The 14,075-nt window shown below is 41.1% G+C and overlaps 2 protein-coding genes across 26 annotated transcripts in view; both read right to left on the reverse strand.

Annotated features, from left to right (window-relative positions):
* Nucleotides 1–7,219: 7,219 nt before the first annotated feature.
* On the reverse strand, nt 7,220–8,445 carry LOC121615052 (ras-related protein Rap-2b-like). Its single transcript, XM_041949213.1, has one exon. The coding sequence runs from the start codon at nt 8,069–8,071 to the stop codon at nt 7,523–7,525; it is 549 nt and encodes a 182-aa protein (XP_041805147.1). The 5' UTR covers nt 8,072–8,445; the 3' UTR covers nt 7,220–7,522.
* A 2,034-nt stretch (nt 8,446–10,479) lies between these two features.
* mbnl1 (muscleblind-like splicing regulator 1) overlaps nt 10,480–14,075 on the reverse strand; it is a 52,448-nt gene continuing 48,852 nt past the window's right edge. For all 25 annotated transcript variants that reach the window (XM_041949187.1, XM_041949186.1, XM_041949210.1 and 22 more), the window contains one exon: nt 10,480–13,992. The gene's annotated coding sequence lies outside the window, so the exon portion shown is untranslated. The remainder of the gene's footprint in view (nt 13,993–14,075) is intronic.

Here is a 14,075-nt window from a genome sequence, read left to right on the forward strand (position 1 = left end):
TATCAATTTTAAAAACAAAATGAAATCTTTTTATCTAGAGACTGTTCACTTGGACTTAATGTCTTTTTATGAACATGTCCGTCCATGTCATACTACTGAATCTACCTGCATTAAAGAAACCAATGACCTTTTACTTACTGCTGATGCTGATTTTAATTCTTCTGGATTTTAGATATGCATTTAACACTGCAGATCTCTCTACTGTATGAGATTACCTTGAAAAGTGGGTGGACATCAGGAACAATGGTTTAAATCCAATTTATCAAACATGATCTTCTCAGTGGCCTTGGACAATGCCTCCTTTACAGCAGTCCCTTTGACCTGTGGTGTTCCCCAAGGCTCCATCCTTGGGCTCTTGTTTTTCTGTACATACATGCCACCACTGGTGCATATCAGAAATGTACACACAAAATTCAGGACTGTTATTGTACAGCTTACATGCTATTTTTATTCTGTTTTTCAGAAGTACTGGATGTCTCAAACTTCTCCAGTTGAATGAAAATAAATTAACAATAATTTTCTTTGGTATGCAAGAAATCCATCCCAATTTAACAGAAACATCTTGTTAGCATTTAGCTCAAATTGCTGTCGTGCCTAAATACACAACATTTTTGAGTAAAATATACTGATGCAGTATTTATGGCAGCGGGATGGTGTCTGTGAGACTGACTCAAAATCAACTGCTGTGTCCAAATACATTCTAATGAAGTCATCCAGTGCAACAGTGCCAAATCTGACAGGCATAAAGAACGGAGTGCAGATGGTTTCTTCATACAGCCATGCATCTGGAAACCGCTACAAGACAGCGACCAATAGCATGATTCTAGAACTTAGAATGGAAGACAGGGTGTATGTGAGACTCTGGTCAGCTACCTGGATTTTTTATAATGACAATAAACACAGCACCTTCACTGGCCATTTTCTATTCCCTCTGTAAGTAGAACTCAAATGAGAAAAAAAGGATGTTGTTAATGGGTAATGGGTGGTGGTGGTATTCATGGTTGCAGGTAATGAAGACAAATCAAATAATCATTAAGCTATATGTAATATTCAGGAGGACAGTAACTAACAATGTCTGTTTTGTGTGTTTGTAAAGCTGCATTAAACATTTGTTGACCACTGGCAGGTCAAGATACTTGACCAGCCACTCTGTTAGCTGTTTGACGCCGGACAGATTGTGTAGAGTGGGTTCATCAGAGCTCTTATTGGTGGAAAACAGTTGCCAACAAGTGTTGATAGCAGCTCAGGAAATTTGAACCAATGTAAATCTAAAACAATAATGGTGGAATTGGAGGAATCCCTATCACGATTGTAGAAACTGAAAAATGTATATTCATTGATATTATGTTTGCTTATATTATAAAGTGTTAATAAATAATTTAAATAAAAATTCAAGCATTGTCGACTTTTCAACATCCACCATTTACATTGCAATTTTTTCAAAAACTGTCTTCACTTAGTTTTCATTTTATATGAGCTAGAACTGTAAATCAAATGCAAAAACCTAGTTTGCTTTTTAACTTTCAAGTTCACTTTTACAAATTTATTTCATTACAGGCAGTTCTGAACTTCCACACTAAAATAAGACTAATGTGTTCCTATATCATGTACTGTCTTTTTTCTTTTGTTCTACCTTATCTTAGGGCTACCATAAAATGCCACTATTAAAGTTAGAAAAGGATGAGCCTCACACTAGTGAGGAATCGTGGCAACAGGGTAAGGACCCTGTGCAGACAGTAGAGGCAGGGGATCAAGGCGGGCTGGGGATGGTAGGTGGGAGAAGGGCTCGAGGAAAAATTCAGGGGCAAGTGGCCTGGGAACTGAAGAGCAAACCCAGAGACCTCAGGCATTAGGCCAGGGGGGCTGGACAGGGGTGGTGCAGGGGAAGTGCAGGAAAGCTCAAGCAGACGGCTGGGGGGCAGGGCAGAAGCCTGGAGATCTGCCCGGCAACTGATGATCCAGCTGCAGGTCAGGGTAGGGTGCTGGACAGGCGAGCAACAGGAATGCAGGTCTGGCTGGGCCAGCTTCAGCCAACTGGGGTTACTGTGGTACTGGGCAACTGAGAGCCAATGGTTAAGCCTTTTTAGGGGGACTCCATGGTACCCTGTGAAAATAGCAAGGCGAGGTGATGGTTAGGAGGCTCAATGCTGGAGGTGTTGTGAAACAGTTCAGAAGGCTCTGAATGGTCTGGAAGTTTGTCCTCTGGGTCTACGTTTGGTCAGTTCGTTCTCTTGCAAGGGTGAGGGAAAATGGCAACCTGGGAAAGACCCAGATACAGATAGTAGAGGCAGTGGGATGATTTCAGTGGTTTATTGAGGGATCAAGGCTGAAAGGTAGGCACGCAGACAGATTGGTTCAGGTCCAGATGAGAATTAACTTACAGACACTCAAACACAAAGCCAGAAATCAGCAAAACAACTAATGAAATGACTGTCTGTTGAAATGACGAGGCTGAACATGAGCTGGTTAAATAGCTGGGGGACTGGTGAGGAAAGTGTGGACAGGTGAGCAGGTGGGTGGAGAAAGTCAGGTCACTTCACAGCTGATGAGAGAAGTAGGAACAGGTGAGTAGCTGGGTGGGGCTGTCAAGTGAGTGGGAAAGGAGGGAAAGTCCAAGGGCGTCTGGTGGAGAGGAGGGGAATAGCAGAGGGAATGTTGCTGGAGGGAGGAACAGAGAGGCAGAGTGTGACAAAAGTTCAGAGAATAATATTCAAAAAACATCCTCTCAATCGCCCCCTGGTGGCTGGCTGCAGTACAGGTCATAAACCTTGCTCCCTCCATGTTAGCAGATGGGACGAAGGCCAAAGTGGAAAAATCAAAGTAGGTAACAAATAAGTTTTTACCTAAGATTGTTTCTGTCACTTTATGTAGCTCTTATCATGCTGATGTATGTTCAAGTGTTCATTTTCCTGATATATACAGTCTATGCTTAATTCCTGACTTTAAGACTTTATTAAGACGTTAAGACTTGAGATGAAAGGAGACTTTCTCACTTCCCCATTTTCTCGTACAGTGAACCCATTCTTGCAGCTGGGGTCAGACGAAGTGTGTGTGCTGTCAGTTGTCATTGGTTTGAGTTTGTGTGGTTCAGTGGTTCAATAATAAATGCATGAAAGGCCTTCGACAGCAAGAGGGTGTTTAAGGGAAGACGTGTCAGCAGTGGTTGGAAGGTGGCTGTGTTTTGAGGGAAGTTAGATGATCTCTTCGAATACAACTGTTTCTTTCTCGGGCTGCCTGACCAAAAAGCTCATAAATAACCAGCCATGTCAATTAGCTACTGTGAATTAGTGTCATATGATCCTGCTAGTTTCTTTGCTCAAATCTAATCACATGGAGCCATTACACGCACAACAAACACACAAGTGAGATCCATTCATCCTTTTCCCCTCCCGGTCTCTCCCCTTCATTTTCTATCAAATGCTTCTTTCTCACTTTGATATTTTTGCGTGTGAGGTTTGGCTCAGGTCGAGCCGAATTAAGAACGCGCTTCTCTTAGCGTTAAATGGCTGGGGTCATGTCCTGTGACAGGAGCGCCCGAGAGACGACGGGCTGTGACGATGCAAGCCACTTGTTTTCAAATGATTAAGAGGAACTGTGTGTCTGTTTCAACATGTCATAGATGTGAGGTGAAGTTACCGCAACGCAGGAAGTGCCCTGCCATCCACCCTTCCTGTTCTCCATGTACTGAAAGAGCCCAACGTAAGCTGTGGTTGATAGATTTGCATGCATGAAATGCTAATGTAGCCTGTTTTATAGGCACAGAGGCTTCAGACTTAACCTTAACAGGTTAAATGTTGAAGCTAAATTGAAAATTGCTTTTATCTATGCAATGCAGCTTGTGAAACTCCGGACAAACAGTATGGTTTGGTGTAGTGTTGCACTGAGCAGAAAGATGGTGTCAGATTTTTAAGCAGACCTCCAGCTCTGAAGATTAAGTGACAGCTGGAAAACTGAATTTGTAATAATATATCATGAAGGGAAAGCAGCACTTTGCTATTGCAGAATATGACGTACATGCAGAATTTCCACGTTTTTTAAAGCTGTGTGTGCACACCACTTTCACACCCTCTAATCCTGATGCACCAAGCTGACAGCACACTGTTACCACCGCTTCCAGACAAATCAAAAGCCCCTCTGTACACCAGCAACACGCCACTAAAGTGATCTGTGTAGGGAGAAGTACAGATGTAGGGAACACTTGTGTAGGACTGTATATGTGAGGTTTTCTTGGGAAACTCCACCCTGGTGACACACCTTACAGGTCATGGCCTGCAGGCATGAAACCAAGGTGAGCTGAAAAATACATGCAGATTATGAAATACCTCTGGAAACCTGTTTTCTTTATTATTATTTCAGTCATGCAGACAGACAGCAGTACTTCTTCTTTGGTATCTATATTTTAAACTCTTGTTAAATTCTTGTTTTTACTGTTGTAGCTGATCAAGGTGGAGTTTTAACCACTTTATACAGAGTTAGGTGGTTTAATCAAGTTTAAGGGTCAGGCTCCTTCACAAAATCAACCACTGGGGGTTGTGAGATGATTAAAGGGGTCGGTCATTTTTGGCACATTTGCACAAAATATTGTAGAATATTGCCACTTTGGGCATTTAAACATAATTTAAATGAAATCATCCTAGGTTGGAAGGGAAATCTTTTCACTGCTGACAGCTCATAGGAAATCTGAAATGTATCTGACTACACACTGCTTTTGTGTAAGGGGTCACAGGCCAAAGTAGGTTGAGAACCACTGGTTTCATAATAATGCATTGTATTTTGTGAAATGTCTTAATGCGGTTTTTCTTATGTGAAATCTTAATATTGAATGGAAAAGCAACCAGTTATTCTCGCTTTCATGCAAATGTAGTGGAGGAAAAAGTACAGTATTTCAGACTGAAATGTAGTCAAGTTTAAGTATGAAGTAGCATGAAACATAAAGTCAGTAAAGTACCTCAAAATTGTACATAAGCACAGTACATTTGCTTGCTAGGATCAAAACTCAGTTGCTAATCAACAAGTTGAATCAGTTTGGCACACCTTACAGCTTCTTTTGTGCCGTCTGTTCCTTTTTTTGATTTAGGGATCTACAGAAGCCTTGTGAAAAATAATATTGCAGGATTGTTGGGTTTGATGACGGGCAAACGTCTGACACGTGATACTCAAAGTTAGCATGAGCTGACTCCTACATATCTGCATTTTACTCTATTCCTGTATGTTCATCTTACTGATCTTCAGTTTGATTTATGTGAAAGGTAATACATCTCTCTGGCCAAACAGAGAGAAACGAAGGCCACCTACAGCATCATTAAGTTGGCAGGTACTGATCTTACACTGTTCACCTTTAAAACAGAAATTACTATTACCCTGCACTGACAGTTGTGGCTACTGCAGAGGGCCATTATGAAAACAAAGCAGGCACTGCCTGGCTCATTGAAGCAACCTTTTCTTCACATAGGACCTGAATAGTGCGAGCGTGCCCTTCGGCTGAGCTTGGTGATCTGACCTTGGATCACTGTGGTTAGAGAGAGACACTTGAGGTGGCAGCTCATTGGCCGGTCTGAGGAGTGGCCTGCCGAATACCAGTCTGCAGCATGTATGGCCGATTGAACTCTGCTGCAGACACAAAAAGGCCCTCTCTGTCCTGCACTCGGCAGCTTAGGAAACATGCGGCGGGAAGAAACAGCTCTCGCCAGCTAATAACACGTGCTGGAAACCCTGCCCACTAACCAAACAACTGGATTGAGCAGTTTTTTTATTCATAAGGGCCACAAGGGCCATGGTCACTTACTCCAAAATACTCACTAGGTGTCGAAGGCTGTTCGCCATTCGAACAGTAAACATTTAAAAGCTGTACGTCACTTTTGCAAACAACTGAGATACTGTTTGGCATCTGCAGCGCCACATCTATTACCACATGATATGTGCACACCAAGAGAAGCCACAGCTTGTCTGAAACAGTGGAAAGGCTATGACTGATTGATTACATTGTTGAGCCATCTAGCTATATGTTGGATGAATTGATTTGTGTACGAGATGTGGAAAAGGACTGAAAACTATGCATCACAAGTGCCCAGGGCACAAAGAGAGGTCTTTAAACAACTTATATATGAACAATGGCCCAAAACCCAAAGATATTCAGTTTAAACTATTAATTATCAACATCCATTGGCTACTTGTTGCCATGCTATAATTGTTCAAAGGGATGATCAAATTCAAAGTACTCTTTTAAGTAAAATGTAAACACTTTATGTTATCAGCAGAGCAAGCACAGCACACAGCGTTACGTAAAATGCGTTTTGTATTACAAGTCTTTTAAACTGACAGGTGGATGGCAGAAGATTTGTCCAAAGGGAAAATTACAAGTACAGTAAGTCAAAAAATGTCACATTTTTAGAAAAGAAAAAAAACCTCTAGATAATACAGACATGGCTTGCCATTCACTGAATCAAAATCCTAGTGGGTTAAGGTTACTCTGTTGTTCTTGTTGGGACTAGTACCTCGAGAAACGGCCTGAATCTGACCCTGAAACAGCAGGTCTGTTACAAGCGGAGCCTCCTGACAGTAAAATGGGGGGAGGCTCTCCACACTTTGACACCAAATGAAACTAGAGTGTATACTGAAAACTGCTGAAAAGTTCTGATTGCCATCAAGACGCACTGCAGAGGAAGTAGGGCTCATCAGTTGGCACAGTCACAGGAGTTTTTCTTAGGAAGGCACTTGACACGGGGTCGTGGCGTTCCCCATGCAGCGACAGCAATGCACTACGGTCCTTGTTTGTGCACACTGAGGAGGGACACCGTCAGCTAAGTGCAAGTTCCATCATAAATCCACTTTCACCAGACTGGGGGGCAAAATATGTAGGCATAACACAACTTCACCAGAGTCCACAGCTCCAAATAGCCTACAGTGTCTCGGTGGGTGGGTGGGTCAGCGCCTCTTGGATCAAACTTGACCTTTTTTGGGACATAAATTTGAGTAACCTGTGCAAGGCTTGAGTGGTGATTGATGCGTTTAAGAGCAGTTTTAAGCACTTTCAGGTGTCCTAAAAGTGACCAATCCCAGCTCTGCCTGGGATTTGGCATGACACCCCGCCCCCCCCCTCCCTAAAACCACCACTCTCCAAGACAGATGGACCCAGCCCAAAAGATGCAACGGCACAACTCAACAAATAAAACCACACACACGCACACACAAGAAGAAATAACCAGAAAACAGGTGTCTCTTAGGTTTCACAATAAGACATTCCCATTGAGGCACATTTCCAGAGAAGTGTCATATACAAAGCTATAAAAAAAATCCCAAAACATTCAAGTACTTGGTCATGTAAACACTTTTCCAGACTATAATACATAATCGATTGTTGTCATTGTCGATTTTCGTTTGTGTGCAACAGTAAGACAACAGTGTGAGCAGAGAGGAGTTTTGAAAAAAAAAAAAAAAAAAAAAAGGAAAGAAAAAGCCTGCAGGACAAGTTAAGAAGCTCAAATCGAGGCCGGATGCACTGATCCTGTGTGTGTGCTGTGTTTTAGAGCAGGACACATGAACAGCACTGGTCCCCCCCGCTGGGGACCGTGGAGTAGTTCATCTGTCTGACTATCTCCGCAAACAGTTCGTCGACCGATCCTTTATTTTTGGCTGAAGTTTCCATAAACGGGCAGTTCCAGTCCTGGGCCAGCGCCTTGCCTTCCCCGGAAGACACCTCTCTCTCCCCCTCCAGGTCCACCTTGTTTCCCACCAGGATCATGGGCACCCTCTCGTATCTCTTCACCCGGATGATCTGGTCTCTCATCGGCTTGATGTCCTGGAAGCTCTGCTGGTTCACCAGGCTGTAAACCAAAATAAAGCCCTGCCCGTTCTTGATGTACAGGTCTCGCATGGAGGCGAACTGCTCGGTCCCCGCCGTGTCCAGGATCTCCAGCACCGACGGGGACGAGTCCACCTCGATCTCCTTCCTGTAGAAATCCTCTATCGTGGGGTCGTACTTCTCGATGAAGGAGCCCGTCACGAACTGGACCGTCAGCGCGGATTTACCGACTCCGCCCGACCCCAAAACAACCACTTTGTACTCCCTCATGGCTGTGGGGGGAGAAGGAAGGAGAGAGAGAGAGAAAAAAAGGCAGACACCTCCTTTTTCCGCGACGAAGCCTGCTCCCTCTCCCACCCGCTGACCAGCCCCGATGTTTTCAAACCGAGCAGGCTGGGAAGGCTGCCCTCTCGCTCGGATCGCAGTCGAATCCCACGCCGGCAAAAATCCTCCAAGCCCGCTGAGTGGCGGCCGCGGGGCGCAGGTCCGAGGAGAATGACCGCTCCTGGACCCTCAGCGCGGTGGATTAAAGCACATTTTCATCGCGCTGTATTGTGCAACGGCGCTGGGAAGCGTGATCGTCCCTTCGCTCTTGCATGGCGTTTCCTGCCCACATCCTCAGCGCGTCGAGCCGACGCTCAGTTCCGCTTTCTTAAAGGAGCCGTCACCCAGCGGTCACATGACCGGACACGCACCACAGGCGCGTGCACGTCCGCGGCCCAGTCTGCGTGACCCCCGGCCCGGCGCACACGCTCACGGTCACTGCCCGAACACAAGAGGCCGTCGAGCTGCCCCCCCCCCCGGCACTGTAATTATGATTATGCATGTTAATGAGGTCATTAATTAACTCATTATTCAGTTTACACAAGTATCTTCACGGTCCAGTGGTGGATTCACAGCCATGCTACAATATAGTTTACTCAAGTGCTGCACTAAAAACTCAAATTTAACGTCTTTTTACTTAATCCAAATCAGCTTGTTTGGCCAAGCATGTGTACACGTACAAGACTGTCTTAATGTAACAGCTAACAACAAGGCAGCTGAGCAAATAAAGATAAAGAATAGATGCATAAATAGGGCTATTATGTACACAAGCACGTGGGAAAAAATAGTTATATATATATATATATACACATGTATATACGTGTATATACATATGTATGTATATGTATATATACGTATATACATATCCGTATATATATATATGTATATACATATACGTATATATACGTATATACATATACGTATATATATATATATACGTATATATATATATATAATCTTTATGCTGGACCCAAGTGTGGACAAACTGACTGTTGCACACTGTTTTGCACAACTGCACTACTGTGCCCATATTTAACTGCTCGAATGTTTATCCTGTATTACAGATGTTTATCCTGCATATCTTAGTTCTATATTTTTATTTCACTATTTTTTTTTCTTGTTGTGCAGAAGATGCAGTGAAAAGTAGGAAGCGACCAAATATATGAGATGGAAATATAAATTAAAATGCAAAAAAAGTAAAAATTATTACTTAATTTGGTTAATTCAAAATGTTCACTGATTATGTCCATTATATTGCACATGTCCCACAATATGCACATTATGAGTTGTAATGATTGTAATCCAGAGAGAGAGATACTTCTACTCCATTACAATCCAGTATGTATAAAGAATATTATGTTTTTTTTTCCTGATTAACATGTGAATGTAGCCCAACTCTAATCAGATTATTCAGTCAGAAGGAACCATGAGATTTCTATTATTTATTCTATATCATAATCTGCTCATATTATCTGATTGATGACAATGTTATGTCCTGTCCCTACATAACCATAGTGTAACAGTAATAGATTCACGTAATTGCAAAAATTGAGTTGTAGATGGAAAACTTTAAGTGAAAATAAAAGCATATATAGATTTAGTTTTTGTGTCAGTATTTATACTAGAAATCCTGTCAGTCAGTTTGGGAGTGAAAGCACTTTGTACTCGTCAGTACTTTGTACTGACAGCTTTAGTTTCTAGTTACTTTTCAGATTGTTATTTTTCAACCCTTTCCTGTTTCAGATAAACTGAAGGATTAAGTGTTAATTTATGGGTCATATGGGAGCATTTTTGTGCTTGTACATACTTAAGGTTTTGACTGCAGGACTTTCTTTGCAATGAAGTACTTTCACAGTGTGGTATTGCTACTTTTCCTTGAATCAAAGGCTCTGAATACTTTCACTTCCACCTCTGTCAAAATACCAAATGTTCATATACAATGGGAGGCATGTTGAGAGTTCATATGGGCTTCATTTAACTTTTTCATAATCTGTTCTGACCCAGTTAATGCACACTGTCTCATGAAAATCGCCCTGAGCACAGTCAATTTAACCTTGCACATCTGTCATGCATCGGCCTCTGCGGAGCTGCTCCAGTCTGGCTGTCACTGTACCCTCAAGGTGATGATAATTGTTCATGAGGTTGAAGTTCAGGAACAACATGGAATACATTGTCCTAGTTTGTCCCCTTCACATATGAACTGAGCATAAACATAATGGGAGACAAATACTTGCATATTGACCTGTGAGCTATAACAGAGAGGAGGCAACAGGGCAACAGTGTAAACATTCAGTTGGATTTTACTGAAATGTCCTAACTTGACTCACACATCAGAGGCAGCGACCACAAAACTGTTGCATGAGCAAATCAAATATTGTTTATTTCAGGTTTTTTTCATCCATACAGCAAGAGTCAATTATGGCAACAATAAAATGTGCATAAACAAATCTGAAGACAGAATAGTACATTATCGTGTGGCAACTGTTAGCGAATACGTAATTGGTGGTTGCACTTACAAGTAAAAAGCAGTCAAAGCGTACGTGTGCCCTCAGCAGGGAAGAGGAACCTCGGCTGCTGAACATCTGGTTTGGAGAAAATGGTGCTTTGGTTGTGTAGCGACTATACAGCAGCCTCGAGTCAGAAACATGCTGACTGTTGACTGTGACTGTTACATTCATTTCAAAGACTAATTTGCCAAATACACATTTGGTGAGCCTTCACCTGCTGAGTGCACAGCTATGATAGCAGGAACAGCTTCCCGTGAGTCAGTGTCCACTGTAATTATATGGCTATATGAGAAAGTATCTGGGGTGGATGAGTGCTAATATTTCATCATTCTTTAAATAACATGTTTGCTTGGAAAATATTGTATCACACAAGAGTAAGATGACTTGTTTTTGAAGTATTATTTCTCCCCACTGTGGATGTTATCTACTGTATGTGTAATTTGAAACAAAAACAACATATTACTGTGTATTCTGTAATCTGAATGTGTTATCTTTCTTTACATAACTACGCAGTTTCTTTTGTTTACATGTTTGTACTTTTACATGCAGTCAAATCAAACTATAATAGAATACAAATTTTGATAGTTTTATGTATCAACTGTACCATGGGAGCAGCAATACTGCATGACCAAGTCCAACAAATGAAATATGGACATTACTGGAGATGTCGTCCTACAGGAGGGGTGGAGTTAGCATGACATGGGGATATTTATACCCCTGCAACATTCCCTGGCAATACTAGCCACTGATAAAATAAGACAAAAAGCGCATAGCTTTCTCTGAATGCATTGGCCAAGAAACTAGTGCCCTTCTTTGCAAGCAATTTTTTTTAGCTGGTCTTCTAATTTAAGAATTTAAATTAATCTAGCAAAATTCCTTATAATTATAGATCTTTTTTATTCAAAATAATATCTCAATATGATACACATTTTTTTCTCTGTTCATTTGACTATATACAGAAGTGCAAAAAGTCAACCTTCGTCCCTTAGGTTAGAACTCATCATCTGCAGCATTTCTGACTTCTCCGGACCAGAGAAGTCGTAGCTTTCTCCCTCCTAATCTCACTGTCCTCCAAACATCCGAACACCCGTCAATCTCACTGCTCGTTTTGGCCTGACATTCAGGGCAAACTTAAGAAATATTCAAACAAAAGTACATATCTTTTTGAAATGGATACAGTAGAAAATAATTTTTACTCTAAAACATGGATCTATATTTCAGTACAATATATTTTCAAACATGATCTTGACATGTTACAAGGAAAATTTAAGTTGGTTAAAACATTAATTTTTTTTCATCTACTCAGAGATGCTGCCGTGGCAGCAAATTAATTGATCTCATTCCTTGTATCAAAAAAGTCTTTCATAACAAAATTAACTGATAATGTAACATCAACTGAAAAAGACATCCAGCTATATGAATGAAGTGAATATTTAAAACTGACTCAACACATTATCATTTATATGGTTTGAAAAAGTTATGAATGTCATACTATCTCAAAATCTACAACGGCTATACCAATGTTGTCAAGTAATATATAGTAAGGCAAAAAAAGAAAAAATCTACAACTACATACCTCAAATAGATTCAAATCCTTAAGTAGTACATAACACATAAGTTCAATGAAATTTAAGAGAGTAATTGTTACTTTTACATAGAGAGAAAGAACAAAAAAAAAGATCATAAGCGGCATGTGAGAGAACTATAAAACATCATTGGTGTTCTTTACCTGCAAGGTGATTGAAAGTACATTTGACTGGGCAGAGGCCCATTAATTGTAATCTAAGGCTTTGTTAGGTACATTACAATCGGTAAAGACACACTACACACGTCTGTGAAGACAGAAAAGGGAGGTGATCGTAAAATGGACTGATGAATGAAAGGTGATAAACATGTTTCCTTAATTGTTTAAGCCTCTTGCAGATGCGTCTGTAACCCTTTGTGAATGCGATGGAGGGAAAAACTGTGCTTTGGTTTCTGTTGTCGGATCTACAAATGAATGAGAACCTTCATTTCTTGCTTGGAAATATAAACACGTAGCGTGCTGCATTTTCCTCAAAAGTGAAAGTTCACTTAAAATGGGTTTGTGAAATTAAAACAGGGTGACCAGACAAACAATCATTCAAGTGCACGTGGGGCTTAAATGACCTAATAGACCTTCAGGGCCTGTTGTTTTAAATTCCCATCAACACATGGCTCAACAGTGCTTCTTGGAGACACAGTTTTAGAATCACTCCTCTTTAAAAGAGGGAGAACAAGGTAACCCAATGTCGATTGAAGCTACACCCTCTACTTCACCAGGCTTTAGAGTCAAGGGACTTGACAACTTAATCCCAACAAACAAAAACAACAACACTAGTCTATGAAAAGAGGTATGACAAACTTTAGAAAAACCCTCCATTTTTGATTTTAAAGGAACAACAAAACATCAAAATTAACAAAAAAAATTGTTGAGAAGCCCACTTCTGAAACTGATTAATTAGAGAAATGAAAAACAAAGTTAAAAAAAAAACACTCACAATGGAGATTCTGAAAACAAAACAATAAAAAAAGAGCCATACAAAACTTTTACCTTCGGTAAACAAATAACACTGCTGAGATAACACTCTGGTTTTAGCTGTATGGCCTTGATGGCACATGACAAGGTGAGAAAAGCTAGCCTGGCTGTGCTTTCAAGGTACACAGGTATGTTGGTTTACCCAGAACATTCATATGTCCAAGACCCTCATTTCAACATCTAGTTTCACTAGTAGCCGTAAAAACACAATACTGTACATGCCTAATTTTTTTGGCGAATAAAATTCCTGTTAAAATCATTGTGCCTTTCAGATTTCAATTCAAATTCAAGGTGCATGTTTGCATTTCACTTGTAAACTATGAAATATGGCTATCAATTAAAAAAAAAGAATAAAGCAGAACAAATATAAAAGGAAAGAAAGATCTTGGTCTACTAACGTACCAGCACTGGGTGTTGCTTTATGCAACCACGCTCTTGACCTTGTGTGCGTGCAGTAATGATAATAATTAGAACAAATTGAGTGCTATGATTTAGTCAGACACTGAGGTGTGATGTGAGCGTTCCCCACGGAGGGGGAGACACACTGACCCCGGCACCAAGATATCCTCTTCTCCCTGCTGGACGCTGAATTTGACAACAAATTCTTCTCGACGTTGATATGTGGGAAGATGGCACAGATCATGTGTTGCACCCTTGATGTTTACACGTGTGATGAGACCATCGCTGTGGACCAGCTGAGAGATGGCAGACCCTCTTTGTCCCATTGCTTGACATTCTGAAGGTTATGTACATAAAGGCTGAACTCTTTTGGCTTGGACGGTGCCAGCACACATTCATTTGATCTGAAAGACATGACGGATTTCACTTGAAAAACGCTGCATTAAAAGTCTGCAACTTTAAGAGAGCGGGAATTTACAAGCTGTTC

The sequence above is a fragment of the Chelmon rostratus genome, chromosome 12 (assembly GCF_017976325.1).
Source record: "Chelmon rostratus isolate fCheRos1 chromosome 12, fCheRos1.pri, whole genome shotgun sequence".
Taxonomy (NCBI): domain Eukaryota; kingdom Metazoa; phylum Chordata; class Actinopteri; order Chaetodontiformes; family Chaetodontidae; genus Chelmon; species Chelmon rostratus.

Excerpts from the sequence above, each read along its gene's own strand:
- LOC121615052 (XM_041949213.1), bottom strand. The coding sequence starts at position 8,071 with ATGAGGGAGTACAAAGTGGTTGTTTTGGGGTCGGGCGGAGTCGGTAAA.